The sequence below is a fragment of the Takifugu rubripes genome, chromosome 16 (assembly GCF_901000725.2).
Source record: "Takifugu rubripes chromosome 16, fTakRub1.2, whole genome shotgun sequence".
Taxonomy (NCBI): domain Eukaryota; kingdom Metazoa; phylum Chordata; class Actinopteri; order Tetraodontiformes; family Tetraodontidae; genus Takifugu; species Takifugu rubripes.
Window position 1 is genome coordinate 13,079,807 of NC_042300.1, and position 11,114 is coordinate 13,090,920.

At 48.9% G+C, this 11,114-nt stretch overlaps 2 protein-coding genes and 1 pseudogene across 5 annotated transcripts; 2 read left to right on the forward strand and 1 right to left on the reverse strand.

Moving 5' to 3' along the window:
* Positions 1 to 1,779: 1,779 nt before the first annotated feature.
* LOC101061907 (sprT-like domain-containing protein Spartan) lies at positions 1,780 to 5,081 on the reverse strand. Of its 3 annotated transcripts, none has more exons than XM_029849471.1 (5): positions 4,362 to 5,081; positions 4,172 to 4,271; positions 3,970 to 4,098; positions 3,684 to 3,897; positions 1,780 to 3,514 (listed from the first exon to the last, which is right to left on the reverse strand). In XM_029849471.1, the coding sequence occupies exons 1-5, from the start codon at positions 4,682 to 4,684 to the stop codon at positions 2,652 to 2,654; spliced, it is 1,629 nt and encodes a 542-aa protein (XP_029705331.1). In that variant the 5' UTR covers positions 4,685 to 5,081; the 3' UTR covers positions 1,780 to 2,651. The 3 variants fall into 3 exon arrangements, with proteins under 3 accessions (XP_029705331.1, XP_011615477.2, XP_003976306.2); XM_011617175.2 differs by having other exon boundaries at positions 3,621 to 3,897; positions 4,362 to 5,080; XM_003976257.3 differs by having other exon boundaries at positions 3,615 to 3,897; positions 4,362 to 5,080.
* A 245-nt stretch (positions 5,082 to 5,326) lies between these two features.
* Positions 5,327 to 8,318, forward strand: LOC115252947 (exocyst complex component 8-like). Of its 2 annotated transcripts, XR_003891246.1 has the most exons (5): positions 5,327 to 6,595; positions 6,667 to 6,920; positions 7,061 to 7,309; positions 7,575 to 8,076; positions 8,166 to 8,318. XR_003891246.1 is itself a non-coding variant. In XM_029849470.1 (4 exons), the coding sequence occupies exons 1-4, from the start codon at positions 5,461 to 5,463 to the stop codon at positions 7,980 to 7,982; spliced, it is 2,046 nt and encodes a 681-aa protein (XP_029705330.1). In that variant the 5' UTR covers positions 5,327 to 5,460; the 3' UTR covers positions 7,983 to 8,318. The 2 variants fall into 2 exon arrangements, 1 of the variants encoding a protein (XP_029705330.1); XM_029849470.1 differs by having other exon boundaries at positions 7,575 to 8,318.
* A 2,498-nt stretch (positions 8,319 to 10,816) lies between these two features.
* The window catches only part of LOC115253092 (E3 ubiquitin-protein ligase TRIM9-like), a 26,147-nt pseudogene continuing 25,849 nt past the window's right edge, over positions 10,817 to 11,114 (forward strand).

The following is an 11,114-nucleotide window of genomic DNA, read 5'->3' on the forward strand; positions in this document are numbered from 1 at the left end:
CCTCATCACACACACACACACACACACACACACACACACACACACACACACACAGTCCTCGTCCACTGCTGTACTAAAATAATAAAAATCTCAGTCCTGATTCACATTTGCAGGATCCGTTCACTGTTAGCAAACTGACCTGAGAGTAGAAAGTGATGTTTGTGAGAATGCTAATGTGTAATGTTCACGTGCTGATTTACTAGATTTAGTTTCTTTAATATTTAGATATTATTAAAGACTGAAACATAAGGACCAGGGCAGTGCTCCTCAGAAGGCTGGTGGGACCTTGATAACGTGGCTGCTAATGTCGAGTCCTGCTGTATCTAGCCATACTAGGACCAGACGAAGGCACCAGAATGACCATTTGACATCATGTCAATTGACTTTTAGTCATTTAGAAACACAATAAATGCTGTCACTCTTGTTTGTTGCAGCCATTTCGTGTCATTAGCCTCCTAAACAGTATTGCATCATCTGCATACAGTTGAATCCTGCTATTAAAGCTATTAGCCCTGAGCTGACATGCCACATCTGCCCCAATGAGAGCTGCAGTCACCCCCACGACCGCCACCATCACCATCACTGTCCCACGAGCTCACAGGATTAGGCGTGTGATGTTACCCCCCCGGGGCACCCACACAAACATGGCAGGTTTGCATTAATCTGCCCTCCTAAAAAGCACAATGGGTTAGCATGGCTGAGCTTAGGCCGGTTAATAACGCTCTGAATATCCTCTTATGGCTCTGCTGGAGACCAAAATCTTCCCGTCAGCTAAAAAAAGCCCACAAGCTGATATATTTCTCCAATATATCATATCCAGTTGAATTTTTGAGTATTGATCAGTAACTGAACTATTAGATAAAAAGTCTCTGGCATCTCTCATTAGAGGATGAGCTCGTTTGTCTCCCAATGTCGCCCGATTATTTACAATTCTAACACAAATGTTAACCGTGATAATGGATCGTTTATGGCCATAAACGATCCCAACATTTCTGGATTCTGAAGGTTATAATTAGTCCTAGTGCTCAGAAAACTGGACGTTTGCTTGAGAAGATATTTTCAACCAGCTTCCATTTATAATCTTGACCTTTTCTGGACTAAATAAGTCCTGGCGTCTGGCCCCCGGGCTATAAATCATCCATGCACACACACACTTGTGTGGACATGGCTACACATAGGTGTTTATCTTTAAAAATCCACCACTCAGAGGTTTCCCCCACTTTGAGAGTCCCTCATATTTCTGAGGACGTTCCGTGGTTGCCCCTGCACGTTACGGGCACGTGAACATCCACGGAGTCTCACTGGTCTGTGCCACTGTAAAGACGCTAGGAGGGATGAGGACACCAGCTTTAGCAGCTGGGTAATAAACGTGTTATTAATCTGTACAAGAGGCCGCTGTTATTAAAGGTTCTGAATGATAACGATCACTAAACCTTCTCTTTGTTCACCTAAAATGGAAATCTGTGCGTGTGCACGGGCGGGAGGGCGCGGTGCTGAGCGCCAGCTGGCCTTGTGCCATGTGACCTCCCCTTCACGCCGTCCACCCACCAGCTCCAGTTACACCCACGGCTCCTGGGGCCACGGTGGGGGTTTTCGCCCCCCCCCCACATGAGCCTGGTCCTGCTGCAGGGTTCTTCCTGTTACAGGGGAGTTTCTCCTGTCACTGCTACTTGTTGGGGGTCAGGTCCTGCTGGGACAGTGGAGGGGCTCTAGAGACCATACAGATGCTATATGAACCCTAACAACCGTCAGATTCTCATGACATCATTCTTCTGCAGGTTGGATGATATAAATGAAAACAGTCACATGTTTTATTTAGCAGCAGGAATGGGAACAAAGTGAACATTTCCCTATAAAACAAAGAACATATAAAAATGAACTTTTTCATCTTCACTGTGAAAGTCAGAAAAGCGCTCAAATGCAACCGTGCCGCCGCTCCGATGAAGGCGCCGCCAGCTCAGGAGCGCGTGCACGTTTTCCTGATTGGTGGATTAACAGCCTGAACACGTGTGGCGGCTGGTCCCGTCGCCCACCTGGGCAGGTAACTTACAGAGGGACGTGTTCTGATGCTGCAGCATCTAAAACAAAGGCAAAGCTTCTCACAAATTCAGTAAAACGTTCAAACTGTTAAAACTACTGAAGGTGTGTTTATGATTCCTTTGTAAAAAGAGTGAATGAGCACTGCTGGAAGAGCCCCAAAGATGGGGCTGTTCTTTAGAGGCTGTGACATCGATGCTGCCGGTCGGCGGCATCTGGGCGACCGGCACTAAGATCAAAGGCTGGGTTCAACGGAGCCAAACTGGATCCTAGTTTACAGTGTGGGATACTAGAAATGTCAGTAGCACAACCAAAGAGTGGAACAGGACTGTGACACCAGCTAATTCTAGTTAGCTTCTCCAATCTTGGGTGTAATTTAAAGAAATGCTGAGAATTAAAAGGCTGAGACCCAACTCGGACCAGACTGAGGGAGGTCCTGACAGTCTAAAACAACAGGAAGCGGTTCTAACTGCTTCCGCCTGATAACCGGTCCAATAAGGCACCGACTGGGAGGCGTCTCTCTGCAGCTGGACGGGAGGAAACTCCAGTGCATCCTGTAAAACCTGGTTTGGTGACCTGTCCACATGTGCAGCAACGCTCCCCTAGCGTCTCCGTCAGGAGAGGCAGGCGTCCAGGTGCTCGTTGATCTGGGACTCCGGTACCTTTGCGTGGCAAACAGGACAAGCGACCGCGAGTGTGGCAGAGGGGGGGGGGCAGGGGACGCTGGAGGACTGGACAGAGCGAGAATTCCCCGTAAAGGCGGCGGCGGCGCCTGTGTGTTGCACTGCAGGTGGTTTTATTGTCGGCGATGAATCGCTACTTATCGTCTTTTGGAAGAAGGCAGAGACGGAGGCAGAGGTGCTGTGCACGTCCCACGACCTCTTCCTCGAAGCGCTGCTGCTGCTGCTGCTGCTGCTGGAGTGATTAAAGCCCGGGGAGTCTGTTGGTTCAGCAGGGCTCCTCTGTGTTCCTCTCACGACTGCAGAACAAAGCCCCCCAGATGTGCTGGAGCTGGGCGTCGCCGTGGCTGAGGCACAGCTGCCAGAGGCTGAACGGACTGCTGCCGTCTCTGAGGGCTTCCTGAGGCTGAACAAGTCTTCAATAGATTTCTGTTGAGTTGTCTTTGCGTCCTTGTTGTTAGCGTTGCCGCGGGTTTTGGGAATTTTCACTGGCGAGCCGCTGATATTGACAAAAGCTCGACAGTTACCCACGGATCTCTTCACGGGCGGCTTCAGCCCGGCGACGGGCGGCGATCCGTTTGCTTTGTCAGCGAAGCTGGAGCGGACAGGGGAGACGAGGGTTCTCGTTGGTGATGAAAGAACCAACATGGGGGAGGAGATGGTGCTGGATGAACAGGTGTTGGCTACAGGTGACAACAGGGAGGGGGCAGAGGAAGCGCAAGACTGTGAGTTTCCTCCAAGCAGGAAGCCTCTGCCGCTGAAGGGGATAATATTCCGTATGTCCTGCAATCCTGAACCTAGGAGGCAGAGATATGAAAGTCAAAATGAACCTGAATTAAACAGTTAAATCCAACTTTATCTCAATGCAACACAAAGGTATTGGAATAAACCAATCACCTGCACCTGCAGACTTTGCTGTGGCTTTACTCTCCAAATTCTTTCCCTCTTTTTTAGAATCCTTCTTGCCTTTTTTCCCATATCCTTCAGGCTCCTTGACCTTGAGGTATGCCCCCCCGCAGGTCCGCCTGTGGTCCTCCCACCATGGGTCCAGGGCAGACGGAGCCCGGTTCATTGCCCTCTTTACGTAACCAAAGTAGGGTTTGCGGTTCTGGCAGGGCCCATCGCATCTCCACCAGTGCTGCCGGTACACGTCCACCTCATCGTGGAAACTGTGGTAGATCTGAGACCAGGTTGGAGGGGAGTCACGTGGCAGCCATCTACAAACACCAACAAGAGTAAAACATCGACTCACAGTAATCTTGGTCCCGCTGGCCTCGTTAATGCGGTTCATGTGTCTACAGAACTCGGGGCCGTGGCCGTCCCTGTCCCTGTTGTTCTGTGTCACGAACAGCAGCGCGTGGATCATTTCGTGGAGGAGAGTCTGAGGGGACAGAACAAGCCAAACCATGACAGAAGAGGGCCAGACACAGTGGCAGTGTGCCCATCCACCTCACCTCCACCAGGTCTTTTCTTGGCCTGAGCTTCAGCAGAGGCTCACTGAGTCTGATGGAACACAGACCACCTCGTCCCTCATAGGAACACACACCAGCACAACTGCAAAAATCATAATGCAGTAAAAACAACCTGAAGTTTTAAACAGTCCAAACCAAACGCAAAGAAAACGGGGCGCTGCTGCAGACCTACAGTGTCATTCTCGGGCTCCACTTGACTTCAACACCACTGAGTTTCCCCCAGAAGAACATGTCATTGAACTCCAGAAACATGGCTCTGACGTCGGGATTTGGATCCAGTGTCTCCCAGGACTCGTCCACAATGGACAGCGGCCTCCCGGGCGACGGCTTCCAGCAGGGGACCCCACCGCCACCTTCAGCTCGCTCTACTTTCCGTTTCTTGCAGTTTTGTCCGAAAGCATCCTCTTCCACACCGTCCGGGGTTAATAACGACGTCTCGATTTCATTGTCGAACTGCTCCTGCAGCCGAAGAGCGAAGAGGAAATCCTCCTCCATTCCAGAAGAGGCAGCTAGAATAAGCTAATAAAGGCTGTTTCGTTTACGATAGCTTATTTTATTAGCTTACGCAGCTTGTGCGTGACTGCCAAATAACCAATTCATTGCAGTCAGGACAGGGCAATTAAGACGCCGAAGTGGCCTGTCATATTCAAATACCGATATATTAGCGGTGGTTCTAGCTGTATGCTAACTGCTGTTAACCTAAATTAGCGCCCATACTTTGCTGTCGAGTTCATCTCAATATAAAATACAACTTCCGTTGAAATGTTTCAGACTAATAAATATATATTTTAAATGTCTGACTAAATGTCGGTGAGAAAATTAAAATCTATCTGTTTGCTTTTAATGTACAGTTTCAATAACATATAAATAAGAAATACTACTTGGAATACGCAGCAGTTCGCGTTTTTCTATCACCTTTCTCTTATATTGAAATTCTGTGTTCAACGTTCGAATAGCACCAGGAATTCTGGGATTTGTTGTCCTTTTGTTTAAAGAGTTGTGGGCCTTCTAAGAATACCAAACAAATCCCAACATTTTTACCTAAGTTAATAACAGATGTTTAAAAAACATTTTAAAAAATGTTTCCTTTATAGACGTTGTTGGCCAGCTTTTTTCCCTCCACATCCCGTGACGGTGCAGGCTGACAACTTCCTGTTTAGATTGAAAGCGGATGTGACTCGATGAGCACCCTTGGAGTGTTGTTCCTCCGACATTTGGGACCAATTTACCGATATCTTTTTATAGATAGCTAATTATCCTCACGACAAAAAATGGCTGAACGCAGACTACTAGAGTCGCCGAACTTTGACCCGCAAAATTACGTCAAGCATTTGTCTCAGCAGTCCGATGGCGACCGAGATTTGCAGGAGCACCGTCAGAAAATCCAAAACTTGGCCGACGAAACGGCCCAAAACCTCAAGAAAAATGTCTATAAAAACTACCGACAGTTTATTGAAACGGCTAAAGAGATTTCTTACCTGGAGAGCGAGATGTACCAGCTGAGTCACATCCTGACGGAGCAGAAGAGCATCATGGAAAGCATCACGCAGGCCTTGCTGTCCACAGACAAGGATGAGACCTCCAAGGAGATGCAAGCTGCCTTCCCCAAAGAAACCGAGGAGGTCAAGCAGAGAACCCTAACCTCCCTGCTGGAGAAGGTCGAAGGGGGTAAAAACATCATGGACACCCCAGGGAGGCACCTTGTCTACAATGGAGACCTTGTGGAATTTGATGTTGACAACATGTCTCCCATCCAAAAGGTGCACGCTTTCTTAATGAATGACTGCTTGCTCATTGCAAACTGGCTGCCAAACCGCAGAGGAACTGTCAAGTACAAGTACAATGCTCTCTATGACCTGGAGAGCTTTGCTGTGGTCAACGTAAAGGACAATCCTCCTATGAAGGACATGTTTAAGATTCTTATGTTCCCAGACAGCCGCATATTCCAGGCCGAGAACAGCAAAATCAAGAAGGAGTGGCTGGAGATCCTGGATGAGACCAAGAAGAACAAAGTCACAAAGGACAGGCACAAGAAAGAGGAGGAGCCACCAACTTCGCCCGCCAGGCCCGAGGTGTCCACCAATCCCTTTGACGTCGACGACGAAGAGCCGGCCGATGCTGAAGACCACGTGGACCTCAGCCTCGACTGGATCCTGGAGTTGCCAGAGGATCTGGACGTCTGCATCGCGTTGCGAGATTTTGAGGGTGCCGTGGACCTCCTGGACAAGCTCAAGGAATATCTCAAGGACCAGCCCGTCACGCAGAGGGTCAAAGAGCTCCGGCTGAAGGTGGATGAGCGCGTGCGACAGCTGACAGAGGTCCTGGTCTTCGAATTGTCTCCAGATCGTTCTCTCCGCGGTGGACCCAAAGCCACGCGCAGAGCTGTGTCCCAGTTGATCCGGCTAGGTATGCAGCACAACTGCTCTCATTTCTTTGCCTTTTCCTCCTAAAATTCTTTTTGGAATGGGCCTGCGCAGGTCAGTCGACCAAAGCCTGCGAGCTGTTCCTGAAGAACCGGGCGGCCGCCGTGCACACGGCCATACGGCAGCTGCGCATCGAAGGGGCCACGCTGCTCTACATCCACAAACTCTGCAACATCTTCTTCACCAGCGTGATGGAGACGGCCAAAGAGTTCGAGATGAACTTTGCTGGGAACACGGGCTGCTACTCGTCCTTCGTGGTGTGGTCGCTATCAGCCATGGGGATGTTTGTGGACGCCTTTAGCAAGCAGGTAGGGAGACGGCGACTCTCCTGAAGACGTCACGGTGTCGGCATTTAAAGAAGCTCATCGTCAGCAGTGTCTTTGTCCAAACATTTGCTTTAGGAAAGGGTTCAGGGGAGCTTACAGACGCCATTTCATCCTGTCCGCAGGTGTTTGACAGCAAGGAGAGTTTGTCAACAGCAGCCGAGTGCGTCAAAGTGGCCAAGGAACATTGTCAGCAGCTGACGGAGATCGGCGTGGACCTCACCTTCAGCCTGCAGTCTCTGCTCGTCAAAGACGTCAAGGCGGCTCTGCTGAGCTACAAGGACATCATCATGGAAGCCACCAAGCACCGGAACTCCGAGGAGATGTGGAGGAGGATGAACCTCATGACTCCCGAGGCTCTGGCCAAACTTAAGGTGCATGTTCTTGTTTTTAATGGACCAACACAATCAAAGTATCTGATTTTTTGTTGGAGAATAAACACAATCTAAAAATTACTATAAATCCCCAGAAATTCCTGTTTTTTTAAGTTTTCATTTCATTGAAGAAGCCAAATACTGTAGAAAGAGCGAGCAATCACACTTCACACCTATTTTCCGTCCTTTGTTTCTTCCTGCTCTACCTACAACGGAGACCTTCTGGCATCTCTGAAATCAAGCGTTTCCTGACTTTTCTGTGCAGGATGAGATGCACGGCTGCGGCATGAGCAGCATGGAGCAGTACACCGGCGACGGCTGCTGGGTGAACCTGAGCTACACCGTGGTGGCCTTCACCAAGCAGATGATGAGCTTCGTGGAAGAAGGCCTGAAGCTCTACTTCCCCGAGCTTCACATGGTGCTGCTGGAAAGCCTCAGGGAGATCATCCTGGTGGCCGTGCAACACGTGGACTACAGCCTCCGCTGCGAGCAGGACCCCGAGAAGAAGGCCTTCATCGTGCAGAACGCCAGTTTTCTCCACGACACCGTGCTGCCGGTGGTGGAGCGCAGGTTCGAGGAGGGCGTGGGCCGGCCGGCCAAGCAGCTGCAGGACCTGAGAAAGAGCACCCGGCCGGTCCGGATCAACCCTGAGAGCACCACCTCTCTGGTCTAAGCCTGCCGGCGGGGACGGTGAGAGGGGCGGTTCCTGGTGGAGAGGCTTCCTCACATCCCACTCTGGTCACCAACAGAACCACTTCTTCTCACAGGTGTTTGTGCCTGAATTTAGAACGATCCACTGGTTTGTTAGTTCTGTGATATTAATATTACTTTGAGAAATCCGTTTGTTACGTTGCAGACACAGTTGAAACCATCAACACTCCTCCGCTGTTCAGACGTAGAAGGTTCCACAGGAACAGACGCACTGCTGAAGGTTCACTTGGAATAATCGTGTTGAACCCTAATTGTGAACCACCTTTATTGAATAAATGTCATTCGAGCACAACATGAACCATTTTGTTTTTCCTCTTACTAATCTAGAAGAACTTCAGTCGACACTGCCACGGTATTTGTATTGTTTGTTTTTGCCACGAGAATTTGATTTATAGACCTTTTTTAAATGAATTTCCAAATGAGCTTCAATTAGTGGCAGCGTATTCACAACTGAGGCGGCACGGTGGTGTGGTGGTGTGGTGGTTAGCACTGTGGCCTCACAGCAGGAAGGCCCCGGGTTCGATCCCCGGTTGGGATTGTGGGGACGTTCTGTGTGGAGTCTGCATGTTCTCCCTGAGCCTGCGTGGGTTCTCTCCGGTCCTCCGGCTTCCTCCCACAGTCCAAAGACATGCATGATTGGGGATTAGGCTCATTGGAAACTCTAAATTGTGTGAGAGAGAATGGTTGTGTGTCTATACGTGTTAGCCCTGTGATCGACTGGCGTCCAGTCCAGGGCGCCCTGCCTCCGCCCACTGAGCTGGGATAGGCTCCAGCCCCCCCGCGACCCTCAGTGGAGGAACAAGCGCTGGAAAGTGAGTGAGTATTCACAACTGGCCAAAAAGGCCAACACAACTCCAGTGGTTTGTGGATTTAACATAAATTAGTCTGAATTTATGCATTTTTACTGCTTCTTTGATTTTGCTGGATATGTTCTCAGAAATATTCTTAAATTCTACCTAAATGGGGGTAGAAGCTCGGTGTTTATAGTACAAAAGCCCAATTCTGCCCCCTTGTGGCCATTTAAAACAAATGAAACTATTTATGCAAAATGTATACAGATGTGTTTTTCCATTACTGTAAATGGAGACTAATTTTACTAATAAAGTCAGTCTGACGGATCGGAACAGGAGCCTCTGGCATTGAATAATGAATAAAAAGCCATTTTTATTCATTTTGGTGCGTTCCGTAGAAATCTCACTAACAGTTTAAAACTGCAACTTGGAAAGGAGGGACAGTATCCTTGTTTGAGGTAGAATAGAGCAGGATAAAATGCCAGGTCCGGTCGGATTGATGCTCTGCCATGCGTGCAGCCGTACGTCCAATTTGGATCGCTGCAAACATTTGCTCCTCTCTGCGCCTCCCGGAGGCACCGCAGCCCGACGTGCCGCGATGGAAGGATATTTTTAGAGTGGAACCGCTTCACTATTCAACAAATGTTTACTCCCCCTCCGCTTCGTGGCTCATCTCATTATAAAGAGTGATTTAGGGCTGGAGGGGGAACGTTTGGGTGAAGCTACCAGATTATTCCTAGAGGCTGCTGGGCTTATGTACAATTTATACTTCCACATTGGAAAGATGAAAAGATGATGATTCTGCCAGACTACCGAGATAAAATAAGCACAGGTAGATTTTTTTATGTGTACAAGTTCATGTACAGATTAAGTTGGAATGTCCAGTGAGCACAGAGTCGTGCTACAGTGCAGCTGTGGCCTTCAACAAAAAATAAAAATCTAAATGAAAAGACAAAAAAGGGAAGAGGCATCCAAGCCTTCTGCATGTCCACCTGATTTTGTCACAGATTTGCAAATAATGGGATGCTAACAAAGCTAATAAATGGAAACGCTGTCCCGTGTGTGGGACTAATGCTGCCTCCCGAGGGACTCGGCATGGCCGCCATCTGGTCAATTAAACGTGGTAAAGCTGTTCTCATCAGGCTTCCTCCAGTTCTACTTTCATCCCCATTTGGTTTCTGCTTGTTCTCCTTCTACCAAATGTGGCGAAATGAATGATCATGAATGTCTTTATACCTGACAGCTCTACAAGAGATCCGTGTTAAAATATGAACTAATTCAGCATCCACGGTGAATCCATAACTACAGGTTCAAAAGGATAACTAGTTAGACGTGAGTCCTTCAAATTATCTTCTACCGAAAACTATTTAAAAGCAGTAGACGATTGCACGCCAATAGGTGGGGGTTCTTGTTAGAGACTCCAAAATGGCATTCCCCAGTAAGTGTTACCTTCACGGTCCTTCACTCCCCTCAGGTCAAGAGTGTGTGTGTGTGTGTGTGTGTGTGGGGGGGGGGGGGGGGGTAACCTGGACATCACGCTCATTGATGCACTTCTTCATGGCTTCTCACCATAATCCCACATATACTTGCACATCATCTATCAACATCTCACCCCCATCCAGAGACAGCTCCATCGGCTCCGTGTGCTTCCATGTTGATTTCAAAATTCTGCTCCAAAACATTCCCAAGACATCCCGAACCTGCTCTTCCATATCATAAAAGCTGTGATTATTCTATTATGTAAAATTTGGATCCAACGTCATCACTCTGTTGGAAACCTTTTCCTGTTCTTCCTTTTTGGGGTTCCAGCATGATGATTTACTGATTTCGACTTCTAAACTCATGAACTAACAAGGGCCACCAGACCAGACCAGAACTTTAACCGTTATTTCAAACGACCAGTGGATAGAAACGTCTCAAAGGCAGCATCAATCCTTCCGCCCTCACGACATAGATAGAATAGAGCGGAAGATCTTTATCGTTATTTTAATAAATGAAATGTTACAGCGATTAGGATGTGAGCCGTTGTGAATTAACGCGATCAATCACCTCTAAACCGCGAGGCCAGCCTCTTAAGCCCCGCCCACTGACGCGCATGCGCACCAGCGCGCGGAGCTGTCCACCGTCAGTCGGTGCTGGAGCGCTTCTCCCCCGGTCCACCGCAACACACGGCAGCGATGGAAGAAGAGTTAAAATGCCCCGTTTGCGGGTCTTTCTTCAGGGACCCGGTTCTCCTGCCGTGTTCCCACAACGTCTGCTTGGCCTGCGCCAGGAACATCACCGTCCAGACCCCGGAGGGAGAG